A 24,659-nucleotide genomic window follows, 5' to 3' on the forward strand; every position below is an offset into this window, starting at 1 on the left:
AGGAGTACTAAAAAAAAGTAACTTGATTATGAAAAAAAATGAAGTATATCTCAAAACTGTTACATGTGATTTTATAAATAGCACAGGGCCCCCGAATAGTTTAAGACGGCCCTGAAACTACGTACTTTGAAATGTGTTAGAAGAGAGGAGTTTGAAGTGGCTATGCCTGGTTTTTCTTCAGCAATGGCGTACAACATCATTGCCTCAAAAAAATACCAATCTGAAGATGGCTCCCTTGCACAGTGAAAACTTGGGGTTGCATAGCCACTAAGTGAAGATGTGTCTCCTGGTTGAGACATAGAGAGTACCCAACAAAGCGGACATCAAAATTCTATTTATGAGTCATGAATCCAGGCCCGATCCTGATCTTTTTGGGCCCTAGGTAAAATAGTAGATTGGGGCCCTTTAAAAAAAATGTAATTTATGATAAATTCAACTAAGAACATATGATAGTAGTTTTGGCAAAATTACACACCCACAAGGAGAAAAAACAATAACCCATTCTCCCAATTTGAAAAAATTAATAAAAGGGCACTAATCACTTGCATAAAAGGAAACAAAATCAGAATAAGAAGAAGAAATTTGCAGGCATCAATTTCAATTGTCAGTATTATTAAAGTATGCATCTCTCTAGGCTGGGGCCCTGGGCCATCGCCCCTTTAAACGCCCCTCAGGACCGGGCCTGCATGAATCTCTAGACTACTTTAGGTCATTGGGATTGCTCATTTGGAAAGTGTCTTGCCTTGTCCAAAAGTTACTTACAGGATGACCATGGAAAATTTTTCCTACTACACTCTCCATCAAAGTTCAAGCTAAGTCCCACATATTTACAAGAAAGTTGTCCTTCCTCAACAATGTCCATCCTAAGGCGACAATCAAGCATAGGCAGTCAAAGAGTAGCGAAGGAAAATCGATATTCACTCTTCAAATGTCACTAGCCGTTGTCTTCCAATCCAAAAGAATATACTACCTTATGTTTAGTTTATGTTGTATTAGTGTTTGCTTGTTTGCCTTTGTTGAAATCAAATCATTGGAGAGAGGCTTGGTAACCAACGGTTTGAGTCTAAAAAAGACTCAAACACCCAAAATAAAACACAATGGTACCATTATAACCTGACATTGGTATCAAATTGTTATCAGAACTGGTACCAAGGTATCAATATTTTCGGAGAATGGTACCATTATAACCTAGCATTGGTACCAAGCAAATGTCAGCCACACGCGCGTGAAATCTTCCAACGCATAAAATGACCAAATTACCCCCGTTTGAGTCCCCTAAGAGACTCAAGCGGTTGGTTGCCAAGACAAGCTGATTTGCCCATGGCTAGGCCTGCTATGGTGTAATCCCCCACATTTTTAAAGGATTTTCATAAATATATTAAGTTATTTATGTAATTATATTTAAATCCAAATGGGTTTGGAAAACGATTTGACTTTTAAAAAGGGTTGACTATTTTAAAAAGTCAACTAAAAATATTTTTCTTAGCTTAATAAAGTTTGTAATATTTTAATTAAGCGTGTTTTAAATAAGAATTTAATTATTAAAAGCATTTTTGAAAAGAAAACTTAATGGAATCGAAAGCCCAAAAGAAATAAAAAGGGAAAGGATAATTTGATGACTAAAGTCCTAACAAGCCCATCTTGTTAGTCATCAAAAGGTTTTAATTATTGAATTCCTTTTCCTAAGCCCAATAGGATTAGCCTATTGTTTTAATTATTGAATTCCTTTTTCCTAAGCCTAATAGGATTAGCCTATTTAAATATCCTAAAACCCAAATATTTTTGCCCTACACTTTATTTTCTCTCTCCTCACTTGCACGTGATTTCGAGCCTCCTCTCTCCCACTCGACATTTTCTCTCTCCTCTTCCTCTTGAGCGTGACTTTCATTCTTTCTCTCAAAAATCGTTTCTTCTTCGCTAAGTAACGTTTCTTGTTGAACAAGAAACGTCACAAACCTTTTCTTGAAGCCGAAAAGAGTGATTTCCGCCGGTCCTTACTGCTGTCCCAGCCTCGGCGCCCTCTTTCCTCCTCTTATTTTGGTTGTTTTCTTTACTTCTCCTTTAAGATTCCATTAAAGTTCTAATTTTTATTGTTATTTTATTATTATTTGCATGATTTCGATTTGAGTTATTATTTTTATTATGAAATATGTATTTTTCGGATCATATGTATAAAAAAAAATTTCAGATTTATTATTTTTAGTTTTAATCATGAAAGATGTGATTTTTAGGGTTTTAAATCACTAGAAATCGTATATTTAGAGTATGAATATGAATTTTGATTGGAATACGATTTTTATATTCATTTAAAATATTTTCAGAAGGTTTAGAAAATTTTATAGATTCTGGAAATTCATAAAGTTAATATTTTAAGGTTTTTAATGGTTTTTAATCACTAGAATAGTTTATCTATACTAGGGATTAAAAATAATGAGAGTTTAAATTATAAAAACGATTTTTAAAGAAGTTTAGAAGGGTTTGGGACGTTTTAAAGTTGCTGTATTTTTTTTAGTACAAGTATTTACTCGATTTCTTGGTTGTTTTAGGCGGAGAATTCACTGTAGGGGACTTTTAGTGCTTAAAAGTGGCCTACCGCTACGTTTATACGAGGTACGTACATAGTCTACGTGCTAAATGGTTAGAAACATGCTCTAGGGATGTTTTTAATTTGTAGTATCATGTATAGGACCTTGTAGTTCATATATATGATTTACTGAGATGGCTTTACATGTTATTTGCTTGTATGCTACATGTAAACTAAGAATATGTTTAAGTATGACTTGTTTGTATGGAAGTTTGATGCAAGCAACGGAGTTTAGTTTGGTATTAATTCGTGAGTGAATTAATGTAAGTAAATTGGAATCATGGATTCTTTGAGTTTATCGCTTTATCTTATAAGAACCGAGGATCTTATTTGGTAATTTTGAGTTATACCTATATAAAGGTACAGTTTACTGTTGGCTAGGTTCAACAGGCAAGTTAGTAAAGAATAAAAGAAGTTAAAAGAGTCTTGGATGCTAGGTTGTGAACACTTATTAATTCTAAGATTAAAAAGGAGTTTTGTGATGTTATGTGATTAGTAGTTGTGAGTATTATGTGCTTGGTTGGTGTCAACACAAGTATAAAATGAATGCAACGTAAAGTGAAACGAGAATAGGTTATAGACTTTAGACTGGTGCACGTCTAGAGTTGGACACTAAGGGTTGGGGTACATAGTCCGCCGTGATATGTATCTTCGAGGTTGGATTGATCACCATTCCTCTTTAGTTCAAAGGTTCCTCGATATCGTAGGTCATTCTGGTTTACGGAATCATGACCGTATTTCTTATTTCAGTATAGTCAACTCGTCCAATAACTATTCCATTTAAAGAAGAAATAAAAGTTAGAGTCTAGTTCAGTAAGAGTCATCTGCAGTTGTTATGTTATTATTATTTTATTCTACAAGTTGTGTTGTAGCATCATGTTTAGGATTATTGTTGTCTGATATGTAGTACTCAGCTTTGCTGATTACGTGCTTGTCTGTGTTTGTGATCATGGCTTTGCCTATTGATCCTGTGGTGATCCTTCGGGGGAGCAGAGTCAAGAAAGCATTGACATTACAGGTTCGAAGATGCATACCATTGGGGAATCTGGAATGGAGAGGCTTTTGTGACATTAATAGTATTTAAGTTGTTTCTAGGAATTTATATTTTCAGACTTTAGCTTTAAGTTGGTGTGTTTCAGTTCAAACATTGTTTGACTCTTATTTCATAAGTTTAATAAAGTTGGTTTTGTTTTAGTAAGTTTTCCGCTGCAAAATTCTGAGTAAGCCGAAACGTTATCACACGGGCGATAATGCCTGGGTAATTCTCTAAGTTTTATATTATAAGTATTTTCTAGAAAGAGAGAATTATCGGGGTGTTACAAAGTGGTATCTGGGAGCTTTAGGTTAGTTTAAGACTTATAGGCGCCTAACTAACTAGCTTATTAAGTGACTTTAGCTTCTTAAGTTACCTAGCTTATTGGTTATTTGAAGGAAACCCTAGTATTGCTCCTACGTTTCATTTCGAAAAATGAGACACAAATATTTTGAGGATCAAAATTTTTTTTTAGAACCGAAATTTTTTTTCGGAATAAGGTTCGAAAATCTCGTTTTCCGAAAGTCGAGGAGTTCGAAATTTCTTTTTTTTGTCGTTTTCGTTTTTCGGAAATTTTTTTTAGGAGCCGAATAAAAAAAAAAAAAAAAAATTGTGTCGAGTAAATTTTTTTTCCGAATGTCTTTGAGTTCGAAATTTTTTTTTTTTTTTTAGAAAATTTATTTAAGCACAAAAGTAACGTATTTATAAAAAGTGTCTGCATTAGTTTCATGCCTTTAAGGTACAGTATTGCATTGTGAGAATGGGTAGTATAGGAAGGGCATATAGGATAAAAATATTATATGCCTGCATTGAAAATTTAGTTCAACATCATCATTATTTTCTTCCCTGCAAATAAGTGCATTATTTATTTTTCTTCCCTGCTGATGATGCATGAATGTTTTTCTTCCCTGCTAACTGTTATATCCTTCTTGCCTGCTAAGGTGTTATATTTTACATACCTTTGTTTTTGTTTACCCTTGTTATTTGTGGGAACACGTTAGAGAGAGTGCTAAACCATTATAGGTTTATTTGTTGTAGATCCCTAACCATGTCTGCCAGACAAGTTAATAGAATTGTCAGGCAAAGTTAATAGAGTAGGAAGCTATCATAACCCAACTATATTGAGTGATGATGAGAATGTTCGATGTTATGAGCCTTGAAGTTATAGTTACACTAGCTTAGAGAGCATTATGCATTATGTGTTAAAAGTAGGCATCCTTGTTAGTGATATAGGAAGAGTTTGATTGTACTAGAGTGCAAACTTGAAAGGACATCTACAATGTTATTTGGAGACTTAATCTGAGTGATGTGAGTGTTTTAGAGATGGATGAAATGGACATCAATCCAAAAGCATTTGAAGATCTACTAGATCTAGGAACTCAAGTTATTATTATTATTATTATTATTATAGTGAAGACTTTGGAGACTTTGGAGATGAAATGTTTACTCCGTATAAAGGAAATAAGGATATGAATGATAATGTAACTCTATAGAGTATTTATTTATGCTTTAAGATTAGTTGTTGGAAAGTAGTCAAGCTATAATGGTTTAAATTTTCTTATTAAGTATTCTTTATATTATTGAGGAATAAGTTGGTTATTCTGGTTTGGGAAAATATTCTTATTATCGATTGAGGAATAGGAGTTATTATTTCTTTATATGAGTGAGTAAAAATTTATTTTGGACACGTACTGGGGAATATTTTTTTTATTTATTTATTTTCATCATGTGATTACAATTTTCTTGCCTAAATTCATGTGACTATGAATTTACTTACGTGAACAACTGTATGAATATTAGTGAACATTCCATGTTGAAACTTAGTGAAATTGTATGTGATGCGATCTTTAGTGATCAAATCAAGTATTGTCTTGCTTAGATGTCTATACTAGTTTTCTGGAGCCTGAGTAGAGTTATATTACTTTCAGGTCCCGAAGTAGAATGGCTAACAACACTGAACTAGCGACGCTATTCGCCTCTTGGCGGAGAAACTGAACCAGGACAGGATTGAACGTCCAGAGACTGCTGGAGAAATGTTTGAAAGACTGTCCAAAGTGAAACCACCTTACTTTAAGGGACAAGCTGACCCTACTTTCCTAGAAAACTGGATTAGGGAATTTGAAAAGTTGTTTGAGGTAGTGAATTGCCCTGCTGACATGAGAGTAGGACAAGCTGTTTTATACCTAAAGATGAGGCTGACTTGTGGTGGAGAGAAAACGGGGCTAGATTGAGTGCTGCTGAGGGATTCAATTGGGAAGCCTTTGTGATTGTGCTGAGAGGAAAGTTTTACCCTGCCTTCATGAGGAAGCAGAAAGCCCAAGAGTTCATCAACCTTAGAATGGGTAGTATGACCATTTCTGAATACTATAGTAAGTTTATAGCCTTGTCTAGGTTTGCACCTGAGGTTGTAGCTACTGAAGAGCTTAAGGCTCAGAGGTTCGAACAGGGGTTGACTGATGAGATCCAGCTGGGATTAGGGGGTGAGACCTTTACATCCTTAGATGTAGTGTATGGGAGAGCTTCTCATATTTATGGGTTGCAATCGAGAAGAGATAAGAAGGCTGGAATAGTTGGTGAGAAGAGAAAGGAGGTTAGTACTGGAGGAAACCAAGGTAACTTTAAGAAAAACCGGAATGGGAATGGGAACTTTCAAGGAAGGAACAGCCAGGATAATCGTAGTCAGGGTAGACCTGAGAGGGTTCACAATTGTAAGTTCTGTGACAAAAACCATCCTGGGAAAGACTGTAAAGGAGAGCAGTGACCTGTCATTACTGCCAGAAGAAGGGTCACAGAGAGTATGAGTGCTACGCTAAGCACGGAAAAGGTTTGAGATTCAGGGAAACGGTAATCAGGCTAGACCAGGGCTACAAATAGGGAACCAGGGTCCTAAGCCTGGAGGTCAAAATAACCAAGGGAACCATAGTAGGCCTGCTGCTAATGATAATTCTACCCAGAACAAACCTGCAGGAAAAGTGTTCGTGATGAGTCATAACGAGGCAGAGAGATCTGCGGATGTGGTAACTGGTAATTTCTCTATCAACTCAGTTTTCGTTAAAACGTTATTCGATTCGGGGGCTACTTATTCTTTTATTTCGCCTTCTGTTTTAAAGAGTCTGGGATTGGTGGAGTATGAGTCAATTGACTTGTCTGTTAGTATTCCTACTGGGGAAGTCGTTAAGTGTACTAAGTTATTTAAGAACTTACCTTTGAAGATAGGAGGGAGTGTTTTTCCATCCGATTTGATCGAGTTTAACTTAGGAGATTTAGATGTGATTCTTGGGATGAACTGGTTGAGTCATTACAAGGCCAGGATCGATTGTGAAGTCCAGAAAGTAGTGTTGAGAAACCCTTCGGGAAAATTTACCTCATATAGACGATTTGGGAAACCTAAAAACTTTGGGTGATCTCTGCTCTACAAGTGCAGAAGTTGATGAGAAAGGGGTGTGAGCTGTTTTTCTGTAGTGTGCAAGATGTGAGTAAAGAAGCTGAGTTAAAACTTGAGGATGTTCCAATAGTGAATGAGTTTATGGACGTATTTCCGAGTGAAATTTCAGGTATGCCGCCTGCAAGAGCTGTGAGTTTACCATAGACTTAGTTCCTGGAACTGCACCTATATCTAAGGCACCTTATAGAATGGCACCTCCTGAGATGAGTGAGTTAAAGACGCAATTGCAAGAACTTTTGGATAAGGGTTATATCAGACCTAGTGCATCGCCTTGGGGAGCTCCTGTTTTGTTCGTGAAGAAAAAGGATGGGAGTATGAGATTATGTATAGACTATAGGGAGTTGAATAATGTTACCATCAAGAACAAGTACCCTTTGCCTAGAATAGATGACCTATTCGATCATTGAACGGAGCTAGTGTGTTCTCGAAGATTGACTTACGTTCAGGATATCACCAGTTGAGGGTAGCTGATAAGGATGTACCTAAGACTGCCTTTAGAACGCGTTATGGTCACTACGAGTTCACTGTAATGCCATTTGGGTTAACCAATGCTCCTGCTATATTTATGGATTTGATGAATAGAATCTTTCAGAGTTTTTAGATAAGTTCGTAGTGGTTTTCATCGATGACATTTTGATTTATTCGAGGAATGAAACCGAACACGATGAACATTTGAGGATTATCTTAGAAACCTTGAGGAAGAACCAATTATATGCCAAGTTCTCTAAGTGTGAGTTTCGTTTGGAGAAAGTAGCATTCTTGGGTCATTTTGTGTCTAAGGAAGGAGTATCTGTAGATCCTGCTAAGATTCAAGCTGTGAGTGAGTGGCCAACTCCAAAGAGTGTGACTGACATTAGAAGTTTCTTGGGTTTAGCTGGCTATTATAGGAGATTTGTGAGGGATTTCTCAAGATAGCGAGACCTATGACGAATTTAATGAAAAAGGAGATCCAAGTTTGAGTGGAATGAGAAGTGTGAGGAAGCCTTCCAGATCTTGAAAGATCGTTTAACCACTGCACCTGTCTTAACCCTACCTGATGGGAATGAGGGATTTGAGGTCTATAGTGATGCTTCGAAGAATGGTTTGGGTTGTGTATTGCAACAGAATGGGAAGGTAATAGCTTATGCATCGCGTCAACTGAAACCTATGAGGCTAATTACCCTACCCATGATCTAGAGTTAGCTGCCATAGTATTTGCATTGAAGATTTGGAGACATTATCTTTATGGGGCAACCTGCAAGATATTCACAGACCATAAGAGCTTGAAATACATATTTACCCAAAAAGACTTGAATATGAGACAAAGGAGATGGCTAGAGTTGATTAAGGATTACGATCTAGACATCCAGTATCATGAAGGGAAAGCCAATGTGGTGGCTGACGCCTTGAGTAGGAAATCGAGTCATAGCTGAGTACTTTGATAGTTCCTGAGGAGTTGTGTAGAGATATGCAAAGGTTGAACCTAGAAATTTTAAATCCTGGGGAAAGTGAGGCTAGACTCAGTAATCTTTCTTTGGGAGTGTCAATTTTCGATGAGATCATTGAGGGTCAAGTTGGGGATGAGCATCTAGATAAGATAAAAGAGAAAATGAAGCAAGGTAAGGAATAGACTTCAAGATTCATGAGGATGGGAGTCTAAGGTTTAAGGGACGGTGGTGTGTACCACAGAAGTGTGACGACCTAAAAAGACGTCTTATGGATGAGGGGCATAATACTCCGTATTCTGTGCACCCTGGGGGTGACAAGTTGTATAAGGATCTTAAGGTGATATATTGGTGGCCGAACATGAAACGAGAGGTAGCGAGTATGTGTCTAAGTGTCTAACCTGCCAGAAAGTGAAGATAGATCATAAGAGGCCATGGGGACAGTCCAACCACTAGAGGTTCCTGGATGGAAGTGGGATTCGATTTCTATGGACTTTGTGACTGCCTTACCCAAGTCGAGGAGTGGAAATGATACCATTTGGGTTATAGTGGATAGACTGACCAAGTCCGCTTTTTCATACCTATTAAGGAGACATGGAAGAAGAAGCAACTCGCTACAACCTATATCAAGCATGTAGTGAGATTGCACGGAGTCCCAAAGGACATTATTTCAGACCGTGACTCTAGATTTCTATCAAGTTTTGGAAGAAGGTTCAAGCAAACCTTGGGACAACATTAAAGATGAGTACCGCCTTTCACCCTGCGACCGATGGTCAGACTGAGCGGACTAACCAAACTATGGAAGACATGTTGCGAGCTTGTGCTATAGATTTTCAAGGAAGTTGGGAGGACCAATTAGATTTGATTGAGTTCTCTTACAATAATAGTTACCATGCGAGTATAAAATGGCACCTTTTGAGGCGTTATATGGCGGAAGTGTAGAAGTCCCATTTGCTGGAACGACTATAGTGAGAATGTAGTTTTGGGGACAGAATTCATTGAGGAGACCGTCAAGAACGTTAGATTGATTCAGGCTAGAATTCAAGCTGCGCAAGATAGGCAGAAGAGTTACGCAGACTTAAAGCGGCGCGAAGATGAGTTCGCTGTAGGTGATAAAGTATTCCTGAAAGTATCACCCACCAAAGGCGTTATGCGATTTGGGAAAAAGGGCAAGCTGAGTGCTAAATATGTAGGCCCATATGAATTTTGGAGCGCATTGGGAAAGTAGCTTATAGATTGGCATTGCCAATGGAGTTTGAAAAGATGCATGATGTATTTCATATATCCCAATTGAAGCGCTATATCCCTGATGAGCGCCATGTGTTAGAGCCTGAACGAGTGCAGATAGATAGTAGCCTCACTTATGAGGAAAGACCTGTCAAGATTCTCGACAGGAAAGTGCGTAGTACGCGTAACAAGGATGTTCATATTGTCAAAGTTCTTTGGTCTAACCACGAGTCAGAAGAGGCAACGTGGGAAGCCGAAGAGGATATGAAGAAAAAGTATCCAGACCTATTCCTTGAGGTGAGTTACGAGGGCGTAACTCGTTTTCTTTAAGGGGGGTAGAATGCGATAAATTTCGCGCTTTTTGTCTATTTTTATGACATTTTCATGTATATGTATGCCTATGTTGGGCAATTTGCACATGTTAGTGCAAAAGAAGTAGAGTCTCCGCATAAGAAAAGTGTTCGTAAGTAACACAAGTGTTTTAAAAATGGGAAAGTGCACGAGAGGCACTACCTTTTCCCAAAAGTTTTCGAAATGTAGTTAACTTTGAAAAGTACGAGGGTTTTGTGTTAAGTTTCGGGACGAAACTTCTTTTAAGGGGGGTAGACTGTAATCCCCCACATTTTTAAAGGATTTTCATAAATATATTAAGTTATTTATGTAATTATATTAAATCCAAATGAGTTTGGAAAAGATTTGACTTTTAAAAAGGGTTGACTATTTTAAAAGTCAACTAAAAATATTTTTCTAAGCTTAATAAAGTTTGTAATATTTTAATTAAGCGTGTTTTAAATAAGATTTAATTATTAAAAGATATTTGAAAAGAAACTTAATGGAATCGAAAGCCCAAAAGAAATAAAAAGGGAAAGGATAATTTGATGACTAAAGTCCTAACAAGCCCATCTTGTTAGTCATCAAAGTTTTAATTATTGAATTCCTTTTCCTAAGCCCAATAGGATTAGCCTATTGTTTTAATTATTGAATTCCTTTTTCCTAAGCCCAATAGGATTAGCCTATTTAAATATCCTAAAACCCAAATATTTTGCCCTACACTTATTTTCTCTCTCCTCACTTGCACGTGATTTCGAGCCTCCTCTCTCCCACTCGACATTTTCTCTCTCCTCTTCCTCTTGAGCGTGACTTTCATTCTTTCTCTCAAAAATCGTTTCTTCTTCGCTAAGTAACGTTTCTTGTTGAACAAGAAACGTCACAAACCTTTTCTTGAAGCCGAAAAGAGTGATTCCGCCGGTCCTTCTGCTGTCCAGCCTCGGCGCCCTCTTTCCTCCTCTTATTTTGGTTGTTTTCTTTACTTCTCCTTTAAGATTCCATTAAAGTTCTAATTTTTATTGTTATTTTATTATTATTTGCATGATTTCGATTTGAGTTATTATTTTTATTATGAAATATGTATTTTTCGGATCATATGTATAAAAGAAAAATTTCAGATTTATTATTTTTAGTTTTAATCATGAAAGATGTGATTTTTAGGGTTTTAAATCACTAGAAATCGTATATTTAGAGTATGAATATGAATTTTGATTGGAATACGATTTTTATATTCATTTAAAATATTTTCAGAAGGTTTAGAAAATTTTATAGTTGCTGGAAATTCAGAAAGTTAATATTTTAAGGTTTTTAATGGTTTTTAATCACTAGAATAGTTTATCTATACTAGGGATTAAAAATAATGAGAGTTTAAATTATAAAAACGATTTTTAAAGAAGTTTAGAAGGGTTTGGGACGTTTTAAAGTTGCTGTATTTTTTTAGTACAAGTATTTACTCGATTTCTTGGTTGTTTTAGGCGGAGAATTCACTGTAGGGGACTTTTAGTGCTTAAAAGTGGCCTACCGTTACGTTTATACGAGGTACGTACATAGTCTACGTGCTAAATGGTTAGAAACATGCTCTAGGGATGTTTTTAATTTGTAGTATCATGTATAGGACCTTGTAGTTCATATATATGATTTACTGAGATGGCTTTACATGTTATTTGCTTGTATGCTACATGTAAACTAAGAATATGTTTAAGTATGACTTGTTTGTATGGAAGTTTGATGCAAGCAACTAAGTTTAGTTTGGTATTAATTCGTGAGTGAATTAATGTAAGTAAATTGGAATCATGGATTCTTTGAGTTTATCTTTTTATCTTATAAGAACCGAGGATCTTATTTGGTAATTTTGAGTTATACCTATATAAAGGTACAGTTTACTGTTGGCTAGGTTCAACAGGCAAGTTAGTAAAGAATAAAAGAAGTTAAAAGAGTCTTGGATGCTAAGTTGTGAACACTTATTAATTCTAAGATTAAAAAGGAGTTTTGTGATGTTATGTGATTAGTAGTTGTGAGTATTATGTGCTTGGTTGGTGTCAACACAAGTATAAAATGAATGCAACGTAAAGTGAAACGAGAATAGGTTATAGACTTTAGACTGGTGCACGTCTAGAGTTGGACACTAAGGGTTGGGTACATAGTCCGCCGTGATATGTATCTTCGAGGTTGGATTGATCACCATTCCTCTTTAGTTCAAAGGTTCCTCGATATCGTAGGTCATTCTGGTTTACGGAGTCATGACCGTATTTCCTATTTCAGTATAGTCAACTCGTCCCAATAACTATTCCATTTAAAGAAGAAATAAAAGTTAGAGTCTAGTTCAGTAAGAGTCATCTGCAGTTGTTATGTTATTATTATTTTATTCTACAAGTTGTGTTGTAGATCATGTTTAGGATTATTGTTGTCTGATATGTAGTACTCAGCTTTGCTGATTACGTGCTTGTCTGTGTTTGTGATCATGGCTTTGCCTATTGATCCTGTGGTGATCCTTCGGGGGAGCAGAGTCAAGAAAGCATTGACATTACAGGTTCGAAGATGCATACCATTGGGGAATCTGGAATGGAGAGGCTTTTGTGACATTATAGTATTTAAGTTGTTTCTAGGAATTTATATTTTCAGACTTTAGCTTTAAGTTGGTGTGTTTCAGTTCAAACATTGTTTGACTCTTATTTCATAAGTTTAATAAAGTTGGTTTTGTTTTAGTAAGTTTTCCGCTGCAAAATTCTGAGTAAGCCGAAACGTTATCACACGGGCGATAATGCCTGGGTAATTCTCTAAGTTTTATATTATAAGTATTTTCTAGAAAGAGAGAATTATCGGGGTGTTACATATGGAGTGCAAGTGTTTTTCTATATTAATAAAATTCTTTATCTGTTGTCAAAAAAAGATAAAAGTAACACTACCATCCAGCGAAGTGAATCAAAAAGTAAACTATTGCGATAGAAGAAAAAGAAGAGGAAACAAACAAGCTATATAAGGTCAAGGTTCAAAGCTAAGCTTATGCAAAATTTCTTCTTTAGTTCCCGTTTCGTAATTCAAGGAACATTTGAAATTGTGCTAGCCTTCAATACATTACTTTGATTATTACTATCTTCTGTGATTTATTATAAGAATTTATGAAAAATCTAATATATAAAAATTACACATTGGGATCATGAGATGAATACAATAAAATCCTACATGACTACTCTTTTTCTTACATAATGGTGATAATACTCGGTCAAAGTTTATAAAATTTGACCTTGAAATAAAAACGGTTGCATAAATTATGAAATGTCAAATTTAATTATCAACTTTATTAAAAAAGAATGTATTAGATTTGAAGAAAAGAAAAGGGAAAGGAATCAGAAGGGAAAAAAAGGCAAAGCTCATTTGCAATGCCATTTCTAATACAAATCTAAACTTGTCAAATATTGACCTAATCCTAAACCTGGCCTCAAAAAATTGTGTCTTTAGCAAACTATTTTGACTTAACCCAACTATTTGAACCTAAGCAATCAAAACATTCTTAGGTCGATACCTACTCGACCAACAAAACAAAACATTACATTTTTATAACAATAAAATGAGATTATAAAGAATTTTTGTGACAATAGATATCTTCAACCATCAATATTATTGGTTTGAACATAATAATCATTACTCTTAAATATCATTTGTTCCAACCCAAATCCTTTAGGTCATGAAGAAGGAAGAGGTGGTAGTTCAGTGGAGTACCACCCCGAATTTCAAAGCATTGCCTATGGTTCAAATTCTTATCCCAACAATATGTTGGAGAATTCACTTCTGGATTGTTTAGCCTTATACCCAACCTCTAACATGATGTACCATACATGCTAGTAGCCTAATAGTGATTGGTTTACGGACCAATTATCTTTCCTAATTAAAAAAAAAAACCTTTGGAGGGGAGAGATGGCTGAGTGGACGAAAGCGTCGGATTGCTAATCCGTTGTACGAGTCATTGATAACTGAATCTTAGTATTTGAGTTCCCAACCTAAATAGCAACTATCCGAAAACGACTTAAGCATAAAGTCATTTGACCGCAACTCAATCCAACTAGGAATGGAAATGGATCGGAAATGAAAATAACCCAAAACACAACCATCCTACTACTTACTAAAATTTCATAAGCCCAATGGCAATCAATACAGTTGGGAAAACACAAAACCCTACATCAACTAATTCATAAGCCACAACAGTAGTATAGCCCAATTATTTATAATTGGGAAAACCCAAAAACACAAAACCCTACTTACTATATATTCGTCTCTACTACCTCATTAGGGTTTACAATTTTCGCAGATCGCTTCAATTTTCTCTCTCCTCCATTTTTGTTGCAGCGCTTCCATTAAAGGACCAAAATGAAGGTTGTCGCTGCTTATTTGCTTGCTTGTTTGGGTGGCAATGCCAATCCCTCTGCTTCCGATTTGAAGTCCATCTTCAACGCAGGTCTTTCTTTCTCTCTCCTCTTTTCTCAAATTTACTATCAATTTCATCGATCGTTTCTTTTTGATTTTTTTTAGTGCCCTAATTTCGGTTTTTACTGGAAATGATTATATCATTTTGATCTGTTATTGGTGTGTTAGTCTTTTTTGTGATTTTGTTTTGATGGGATCTTGTTTGAATTTGATTAATTTCTAGGGCTTGAGCGTTATTTTTTCAGAATATGGTGATTATTTTTAATATGTTGTTTTAGGATTGAATTTTAGGGCTGTTTTTATGTCAATGTGTTATGCTAAATTTGAATAAAGAGTACCAACTTTTATTTGTAGTATAATAATGATCCAGTGTAGATAATTTTTCGCCATTGATGGTTGTGTTTGCTTGGTTTTTTGGTGGGAGTTGATTTCTGCCAGATCCATGATTAAGCGTCTTCAATGTTTTTGGTTTTACCTGTTATACATATCGTATTATGGGTGAACAAATTAGCTTAAATTACGGAAGTTGATATCTTTTGTCGACGATGAATGTTTTAGTATGTAAATTTCAATCCAATTCACTTTGTAATTATGGGTTATGGTCAATGTTTGCTATAAACGATAAATGATAAACAATAATTGTTTGGGGTGCAATGGAGATCATGCTGGATTAAGTTACCATTGTTTACATGGGAGGTTTTGTATATGATCAAATGTAATCGAAAAGCCTCGGAGTTGTAATGATTCATAAGGGTAGATTTTAAAGGAAAAAACAGCAATAGTTTCATTGTGATTTAATGGGACATAGACTATGATATGAACAATGAGTGGAGATAATTGGGAGTAGGATTTATGAGGACCTTAATGCTTAATTAAATTTCAAGCTAAAGCTACTCTTCATAAATCGTGATGTCTCTTTATGCTGTCTGAGAGTTTTGATTATTTCTAAGCTGTTTTTGTGTGCTACAGTTGGTATTGAAGCTGACGACAAGAGAATCGAGCTATTCATGTCCCAAGTGAAGGGAAAGGATATTACAGAGCTTATTGCTGCTGGACGGGAAAAGTTGGCCTCTGTACCTTCTGGTGGTGCTTGTGTTGCCGCTGCTCCTGGTGCCGCTGCTGGTGGAGCTGCTCCAGCTGCCGAGGCTCAGAAAGAGGAGAAAGTTGAGGAGAAAGAAGAATCAGATGATGTAAATTTTCAATCTCTTGAACTTTTTTATATTGAAGTCTCTTACATTATGTCTATCCATCCTCTTGAGCTTACCAATATCATCTTGTTACTTTGTGCAGGACATGGGTTTCAGTCTCTTTGACTGAAGGCTTTCGAAGCTTGCCTCTTTTGTGGAGCTCAACTTATTTTTGGGTTTAGAGTTTTGCTTTCAATTTTATCGGTTTACCCAGATTGTAGTTAGTTTTGTTAGTGCAAACAGTGAGAGATTTTGTTAAAACACATTGAATTAAAGAATGTTGGATTTCTCTAATTTTTCGGATCCTTTAATTTGAGTTAATTTTTTGTTGTCAACTTCTGATAGTTTTTGCAACTTTGGTAATTATGACTTTCTGCAACTTGGTAATTAGGTTCCTTAATCAGGCTTATGTATGTTGTTTAAAGTACTTGGTACTTTTTGTCAGATTATTCAGAAGAAGTTGGGAAAATCTACAAAAAGAAGTGTAGAAAAATTAAGCAATGTTCACAAATTTCAGAAAAAATAAGCTACAATTTGTACTACTAATTCAACGTCATTATTTATGGTAATGTTTCTTCATCTCGAGTAAATTTGTGATAAAGTGCTATATTCAGTCATTGGTATGAGAACTGCTTTACACATTTACACTACTAGCCTTCATATGCACGCGATGTGTGCGTTAATTGTGAAAAATTCAACAGTTAGATGAATTTAGATATATTAATTCGCTAATGTAAAAAAATAAAAAGGTTGTGAGTGATTGTTAACATTATTTTTTGTGAATGAGTATTGAACAGAAAGAACAAAAATAATGAGTTGGTTTAACTGAATTAAAGAGTATCAAAGATAGTGAATGTTCAGACTTTTCATGTGCACGTTATGTATGCTATTTTTTTTTATAAGGTATAAATATTTTGTCCATTTAATTTTTGATTGAAGTATTTGATGCATATACCATTTTAAACTTGTTTTAAATGACAAGTTGGAATGAGAACTTTTAAATGATTTGCTTTTGTAATTTTTTCATTCCATTAATTAGATCATTAAGGATATTTTAGTCACTTCAAAAGAGGATACCACACCTCCTCCCTTGGCTTATATAATAGAGATATCTCGTTACCATTTTTATTATTTATGACCATTAATCAAATGGGCAATTAGTGTTACAAGAATTTATGTGAAGATCTCTCCTCGGAAGATAGAAGTAATAAACTGCATTTAGTAATTTGGTGTTAAATTTATTATCCAGATAAAAGAGAAATTTAAAGAGCATATAGCATATAAAATTTTTTGGGAAATTTCCTCAGGAACCCTGAGGTTCGACGTAATTCCCAAATTACCCTCCACATTTGGGGAATTTCTCAGATACCCCTGAGGTTTGTGTTTGTGGTCAAAATACCCTTACTATGGATGGAAACCTAACGCCGTTAGATTTTCCTCTTCTTCTCCCCAATTTTCTTTTTCTCTCTCCATCCATCATCCTCCATTGATGAACATGGAAGCTTTCTCTCCTCCCACCCCACTCTAAAGCCCTAACCACCCAACCCCCACCACCTCCCCTTCCCCCCCACCCCCGTGACGCGCTTAGTCGCATCCCCTACCTCGGCCGCCGCTCGCCGGAGCTTCGCCGGCCACCAGCATCCTCGTACTTTCTCTCCTTCGTCGCACTCTCTCTCTCTCGCTCCTCTCCTTCGTCGATTTGGACGGGTTGGGGTGGGGGGCTGCGGGAGAAAACCACGAGTGAGGCGAGAGAGAGTTGCGAGCTCCGGCGAACGGCAAGCGAGCACCAGCGGTGGTATCCGACGGTGTGGCGCGCGCGGGTCGCCGGTGGTGCTGTACGTACAACAGCTCGACGAAGGAGAGGAGCGAGTGAGAGAGTGCGACGAAGGAGAGAGAGTTCGAGGATGCTGGTGGGCGGCAAAGCTCCGGCGAGCGGCGACCGAGGCAGGGGCTGCGAGAAAATTAGGGAAAGTTTGGAGGATGGTGGGGGATGGTGGGAGGAGAGAGAAAGCTTGGAGTTTCATCCATGGAGGAGGGTGGGAGGAAGGAGAGAAACTGAAGAAAGAGAGAAAAAAAAGTTAATGGCGTTAGGGTTCCGTCAAGAGTAAGGGTATTTTAGACCCAAACACAAACCCTGGGGGTATCAGAGGAATTCTCCAAATATGAGGGGTAATTTGGGAATTACGTCAAACCTCAGTGGTACCTAAGGAAATTACTCAAGAATATATAATAAAAGTAAATCTTGTTAAATTTGTCTTACTTTTTACTTATTTCGCGTCCACAAAAAATTCCAACCAAATGCATAAAAGAAATGGAGAGAGTAATAGAAAGACCTAGAAATTGTTACCATCGTGGTAGACTTTTGGAGCTCTTGGAAAGAGTTGAATAGTTGATACTTCTATCAAAAAAACAACAATGGAACAGATACGGTGAAATAGTATAAAAGGTGTTTTTTATAAAATGCATCTCATGTTGTTTTAGATTATAAAATGGTAAATTTAACATTAATTAAATTCTACAAAATTTTAGGTGTTATATTAAGCCATTTATTTTGTTCTATATAGCACACTTCAAAGGAAATATGAAAAAGATGGGACCGTAATTTAGTTAATAATAGACATGTTTTAGTCAACTGGCGTATTTATTCAACTCATTTGAGAAATTTAAGAGTAAGCTGGACAAAAAATTGCATTTAGATGAGGCTGGTGTAGTTTAAAACACTCAACATGTGAATTCTTGAGTATCTGGTACTCATTATGCAATCTGAGATATATGTCCCTAAATAACCAGACGTAGTTATGATTAAATCAGGCAAGCAAAACGAAAATGCCATTAAAACCTTACTACAGATGAAATTGAAATTACAGATTGTAAGCAAATGGTGATGAGATATACTCAAATTACAAAGTTTAAAAAAAGGATCATCATCTCTAACCACTGTATTAATTCTCAATGTCATCCACACACTACAAAGCACAATATGCACGAACAACTCGAAGATGTGAAGAACTTATTAAGCAGCATGTCTCCAGAAGTAAATCACACAGAATGATGTAAATTTCCTAACAATGGAGATTATCAGAATATGAATACAACCACCATAACTGAGCATTCGAGCTTTAAACATTTTCAGCATGTTCAGATCTTAGAGGCGAAACCAAGCCCTTCGCTTGACAACTGTTCTAAGCTAGCTGCAGGCTGTGCTCTTGCAACCTTAGCAATGGCCTGGTTTTCCTCCGGGGTTCCACTTTCAAGGAATGCTCCAACGACCTTCCCATCTTTTATCCAGTATGTACCAAACTTGTGCGGCGATGATGCAGGGTCATTATCGCCAAAGATAACAGTCTCTCCCACATTATCCCCATAAAATTGCCAGGATAGATCAAACGAACGAGAATAGAAGTATGGTAAGTAATCATATTCCTCAATTGACTTCCCTTCCTCGCTAGCTTTGATGGCCTATAGAATAAAACATAGTTAAGTGCGCTAGTTCTGTATTTGAATAAAATTTAAGTGTCATGTGTGATTTGTTCATTGGCATGGAAGAAAAAATTCTGAGAAGTTGTAACACTTTTATTATCTAGAATTAGTTTTCACTTCATCCCACCTAGTGTTAACTGATTTGAAGTACGAAGATGGATATGCAAACACAATTTGCTTCCTACTTTTGATTCATTTTAGCCCACAAGTATAGTTCAAGTACCAAATCGCCTTTTTTAGTATTAATTCGGGGGAACTTTAGTGAATTAGGTCACATTACTGCTTCCTTACAATTAACGATTAACTTGATTTCACCAAAATTAGCTTTTATAGTAGTTCTCTCTTTCTTATCCTCTCCACCACTCCTTTTCAGCAGGGATATGATTAGAAATCTGATCATAACATATTTCTATTTTAGACATATGACAGTTAATTACTAGACATCCCGATAAAATATGCATGACTATCTTCCTGGTCAGAGGAGAGGGTTCTATGCTAGCTTAAGAGAGCCTTTTCAGATGGAGTACAGTGTGTATATCAGTATATCTGTCACAGTATCTACCTGTTTGATTAGCATACCCAAACCACCAAAAATCACATGGATATAAACCAGTCATACTATGAACTTTCTGTACAGACTTCAGATTCTAAAGCTATAAACAAACTCCAAAAATATGGCTCGCATTTTCATCATTTGTAAAGGGGGGTGTTGCATTACCTTCACAGCCTGCTCAGCAGATTTACGGGCATGATCAACGTGTTCAACTCTTCTAATATCACCATAAATTTTCATTGGAAAGGTGGCAACATCACCAACAGCATACACATCTGGGACACTTGTTTTAAAGAAGGCATCGGTCTGCAACCAAGAGTTTAAGATGTAAATCAGACTGCCAATAGATAAAATCATAAAATTATGCAAGAAAAGAAATAAATTGAAGAAGTATCATTATCAATGACAAGTAGGTATAAAATCAACCAACCTTGATTCCTCCTTTCTCTTCTTGAACCTGTCCCTTGAAAAGTGTTGTAAGAGGCCTTCCACCAACACCAACAATCACAATATCAGCTTCAAGCACCCTACCATCCTTAAGTTGTACCTCCGTCACCTGAGTTACAATAAGACACGCCATTTGTCAATTTCCTTTTCTTTTTCTTTTTTGTATTTGTATTTGTTGTTACAAAGGTGAAAGTCATGAGTTCACTATTAAGAAAAAAATTCAAAACTGCATACCTCTCCGTTATCATTGGAGCCAAATCCACTTGCTACTGTTCCTTTTATGATTTTGACTCCCTTATTGGTGTAATAACCCTCATAAAACTTGGCTATGTCAGCAGTAAAAAGACGAGGCACTACAAGAGAAAAAGAAGCACCACACATCAGTCATCCTTATAACAGAAAACACAACCAAAGAACTACCACTAGTATTTATAAACAAACCCTGAAATAGGAAATGATTAAGCATCTAAACTTACTGCACCAGGGTTCTGGGTAAACCATGCTGACGTCCAAATTGTTAACTCTCAGTGCTGCACTAAGCTCCAGACCAATGTAACCTCCACCAACCACGACAGTTTTTCCGTTCTTCTTAGCTTGAATTGCTTCCACAAGCTTGTCAGCATCATCAATTTCTCTGAGGTAGAAGATGTTCTTTGCGTCAGCTCCTTGTACGCCAAAATCCGTCAATTTAATGACCTATATCATTGTCAAACAGTAGATCAGTAGGCAGGTGTTGACATAATGCTAAAAGAAAAATGATCATCATCAAACTCACTGTAGAACCAGTTGCAATGATCAAAGTGTCAAATTTGTAGACTTGTCCAGTTGCACTCGTGAGAGACTTGGAATGTATATCAGCTTTGACAATTTCTGTGCTCAAGACCAATTCAATTCCTGCACCCACGTCCACAAGCCCAATGAACATCAAGCACAAACAGACATATTAAGCATCATCATCAACAAAATGGTTTGTTCAAGAAAGGAGACAGATTGGATAATGTTGATAAAAAAATATTCCATTACTGGCCAGCTACTTGAATACAAGTATCAGGGACATACTTCCTCCGCTTCAAAATAGTTGAACCATTTGACATTTGGTCATTATTCATCGACCAACTTTGACAAGCATTTTCTCACCATTATATAAGAAAAAACATAGTGAAGTGGGATTTTGTTAAGCTTTTAATACACATGTTTATAACCTCATTAAAAAATATTTAAAATGTGTAGCTACTAGGATTCAAACACAAGATCTTTGAAAGGAAATGTGAGTGTTTGACCACTAATCCACTACAATTTTAATGCTTAATGTTTCGTAGTAAAGCGTAATAAAGTCTTATAATTATATGTAATTATAAACACCTAGATAAACTTTTTAATCTCTGACACCTTATCAAGTAATAAAATTCTTTAATCCTAATTCCATTCAAATTCTTATTTTAATCCCATACTCCTTAAAAGTTTTTTTGAAACAACTCATCATGCCATAATGTCCATTTTCCAATTTCGCACTAGACAAAATATTACAAAAGGCTAAAAAATCAATTATGAAATTTATGTATAATATTATATTTGATAATTGTAAATTGTAATTGATCCGGAACATCGTTCGGGCCAAAATACTAGTTTTTACTTATATGCAATTAGAGATATTAAAATTCAAAAAATTATCTCGACAAACGTAAAAGCAAGTGTAACTATTTTGAAACGGAAGAAGTATATGTTTAGTATGAAAGGATCACTCTTTCTTAATGCTCGATATTAATCTCTTAGTGATAAGATGGAAAAAAAGATAACAAGATAAGGTAACAAAATTCGCTCCTGATGATACCTTCACCTACATCAGCATGCTTACTGAAGAAATTAGGAGAATGCATTCCCTCTCTCCGAGAACAAATATAGCTACAAGTTCATGCAAATATTAGGGGCACATTCAGTCATTCACTGACATCTACTGAAGGAAGCCACAGTACCTTTTTCTTTATACCAATCAGGAACAAGGCGCTCGCCTCCACTTCCAACACAAACATGGAACCCCGGAAGTCTAGCAGTACCTGTATAACCCAATGCAAATGTTCAGATCATGTCAAAACTCTTGTGACAACAATCGGATACTAAAGTACATCCATACATCATGCTCAGCTAATTCTAGGTTGTGTAAACAGCTTATTGATTAGTAGAAGCATACACTAGCTAAAGTCATATCAAACGTGGGTTCCTAAGCGTTTAAAAGGAGTACATGAAACATAAAGTCCAAGGAACAAAGTACAAGTAGGATGTAGATACATCCCAACTAGATCCCCATCCTATAAATTCAACAAGATTGAACTACTCATAAGATGTCTGAAACTGGATCAAATAACTAGCAAAGCTAGCAAGCATGCAAGCATTCTGCTAGAAATTTATCAAAATTGTCAAGTGTGTAATTTGATTTACTCACCCTCTGGAAAGAGGTAGGCCTTGCTGAGTGCTGGACGCTCGTAAGGAGCAACCTGGATCAAAAAGATAAATCCATCAAGTTAAGCATCAGTGACTAAATACAGACATGAAACTACGCTGCAAGTACTACAATGTAATATCATGGAGCTGGAACTGCAATAAGAGACAGAAACAGATCCAATAACAAGCTACCCTCACTTTGTAACAACTTGTAAAAAGCCGGGAAACAAGAATCACAACACATATCAAAATTTAAAATGTAACAGACTTCTAATTGAGTTTCGCATACCGCTTCTTTAGAAATGAGAGCTAGCTCTCCTGGTTGAAGGCCGTGTTTAGTAAATTCTCTAGCAGCATACCCCTGCAAACACAATTAAGCCATCTAACTTCAGAAACAGCAATTTTAACAATCAAAATCCACAAGCTCCTACATTCCTAAAAAAGCATAATACCATACATACTTGATACCACATCTTATTTACTTCTACTTCTTTTATACTAATCCACAACACTATCATAACTGAATTTATGCACTTAAGCAACTCGAACGTCGAGTTTTGCTATTATATTAAGTATCCAGGTGTTCACAAAGCATTCACATCCTCACACTGTCAACAGCCTATATGAACTTAGTATCTGACTACCTGCACATCATCAGCATAACAATCCATTTTAACATGATCAATTTTACAAGTAACTCATATTCCTCCTTCCAGTATTCAAATATGACTACTAACCAAAGCTATATATACATAGAAAGTATTTCTCTCAAGCAATTACACTCATTTTCAAGATAATCAACATCCAATCAGCTAAGCTTCAATTTCAACTACTATTATCTGAACAGATTAATCACTTTTTTCCTTACTAAACCAAATTTCAACGCTAAATTCACTAAACTAATTCCTCCAATAAAACACAAACATCAACAAAATTTAACAATAGTTAGATCTAACATTCTTCTTCATTTCATTCAAAGATTATAGAGCTTACTACCTAAAAATACACCAAACTTGATCAAAATTTCAAAAACAAAAAACGAACAACAAAAAAATGCAGCTAATTCATATTCAATAACAAATTTGATCATAACATATCAATACTACAAATATCGCAATCAAAGAAATTTCACAAATTATTCGAATTAATTTTTTTAAAAATAAAAAAATCTTACAGCTGCAACACCACCACCAAGAATGACGTATTTAAAGTGTTTTTCCGCCATTGATGAATACTTCGTCGATTGATTGAGATTACGAACAGTTTACTACAGCGAACAAATTTAGACAGAGAAAGAAGGATGAGAGAGAAAATGTGAAGTGCGGAAAATTGGAGATGGGATTGGTTGGATATTTATAAATATATAGAATAGGAATTGGGAATTAAAGGTGATACTTTATATGTTGACCGTTGATTAATATTCATCGATGATTTGAAGACACGTGGAGGAATAATATCCGTTAATAACAGCTGACATTGTATATTTTGCCACCAAGAATTAGTTCCTTGATAATGGTAAGTTGGTAACGGATCATTTTGTGTTCATATAGGAACTGTCCGTGTGTCTCTACTTGTTAAAATACTGTGGTCAATGGAGTAACACTAATTTTTCTTGGCCATCAATTTTAAAAAAAAAAAAATTCTTAGAATTTTGAAACTAGAAATTTTGAAATTAATTTTTTAAAAAATATATATTATTATGAAAGTCTATCTAGTTTCAAATATTGTTATGATAGACTAATATATTGTTATAAAAGTGTATCTGTCATATATTGTTATGAAAGTCTATCTCTGATAATAGTTTGTAGCTTTTTTGAAATTTTAAAAGATGATTAACTATCAAACATGTCATATTAAGAAAATCACCCAAACTACAATTTAGTATATTATTAGTGACTGTTGGTAATACATACAATTGGTGAGATATACCATTCATGGAAGATCTTTGACAAAAATAATTGAGGGGGCGAAGTTTTGAACCAAAAAGTAAAAACATATTTTTTATATCTAATGACTATAAAAAAGTTTGGGTTATGATCTATACCCTCAATTAAAATTCACCCCTATGTGTTGCCCTTCTTTAGGGACTAG

At 35.7% G+C, this 24,659-nt stretch overlaps 2 protein-coding genes across 2 annotated transcripts; one reads left to right on the forward strand and one right to left on the reverse strand.

Annotated features, from left to right (window-relative positions):
• Nucleotides 1-14,316: 14,316 nt before the first annotated feature.
• On the forward strand, nt 14,317-15,984 carry LOC104898397 (60S acidic ribosomal protein P2A). The gene is made up of 3 exons (XM_010685480.4): nt 14,317-14,493; nt 15,432-15,652; nt 15,753-15,984. Exons 1-3 carry the CDS (start codon nt 14,406-14,408, stop codon nt 15,777-15,779), a joined length of 336 nt encoding a protein of 111 aa, XP_010683782.1. The 5' UTR covers nt 14,317-14,405; the 3' UTR covers nt 15,780-15,984.
• Nucleotides 15,985-18,476: 2,492 nt separating this feature from the next.
• Nucleotides 18,477-23,908, reverse strand: LOC104898398 (monodehydroascorbate reductase). The gene is made up of 10 exons (XM_010685481.4): nt 23,743-23,908; nt 22,858-22,929; nt 22,570-22,621; nt 22,103-22,183; nt 20,905-21,023; nt 20,606-20,825; nt 20,364-20,482; nt 20,113-20,238; nt 19,848-19,988; nt 18,477-19,108 (listed from the first exon to the last, which is right to left on the reverse strand). Exons 1-10 carry the CDS (start codon nt 23,791-23,793, stop codon nt 18,788-18,790), a joined length of 1,302 nt encoding a protein of 433 aa, XP_010683783.1. The 5' UTR covers nt 23,794-23,908; the 3' UTR covers nt 18,477-18,787.
• Between the last annotated feature and the right edge of the window lie 751 nt (nt 23,909-24,659).

Source organism: Beta vulgaris, chromosome 7 (assembly GCF_026745355.1).
Source record: "Beta vulgaris subsp. vulgaris cultivar EL10 chromosome 7, EL10.2, whole genome shotgun sequence".
Lineage (NCBI taxonomy): Eukaryota > Viridiplantae > Streptophyta > Magnoliopsida > Caryophyllales > Amaranthaceae > Beta > Beta vulgaris.

Coding starts and splice junctions, on each gene's coding strand:
- LOC104898398 (XM_010685481.4), bottom strand. CDS start 23,793: ATGGCGGAAAAACACTTTAAATACGTCATTCTTGGTGGTGGTGTTGCA. Junction 22,930..23,742: donor TTGGTGGTGGTGTTGCAGCT/GTAAGATTTTTT, acceptor TTGTGTTTGCAG/GGGTATGCTGCTAGAGAATT. Junction 22,622..22,857: donor CTCTCATTTCTAAAGAAGCG/GTATGCGAAACT, acceptor TTTTTGATCCAG/GTTGCTCCTTACGAGCGTCC.
- LOC104898397 (XM_010685480.4), top strand. CDS start 14,406: ATGAAGGTTGTCGCTGCTTATTTGCTTGCTTGTTTGGGTGGCAATGCC. Junction 14,494..15,431: donor GAAGTCCATCTTCAACGCAG/GTCTTTCTTTCT, acceptor TGTGTGCTACAG/TTGGTATTGAAGCTGACGAC. Junction 15,653..15,752: donor AGAAAGAAGAATCAGATGAT/GTAAATTTTCAA, acceptor TACTTTGTGCAG/GACATGGGTTTCAGTCTCTT.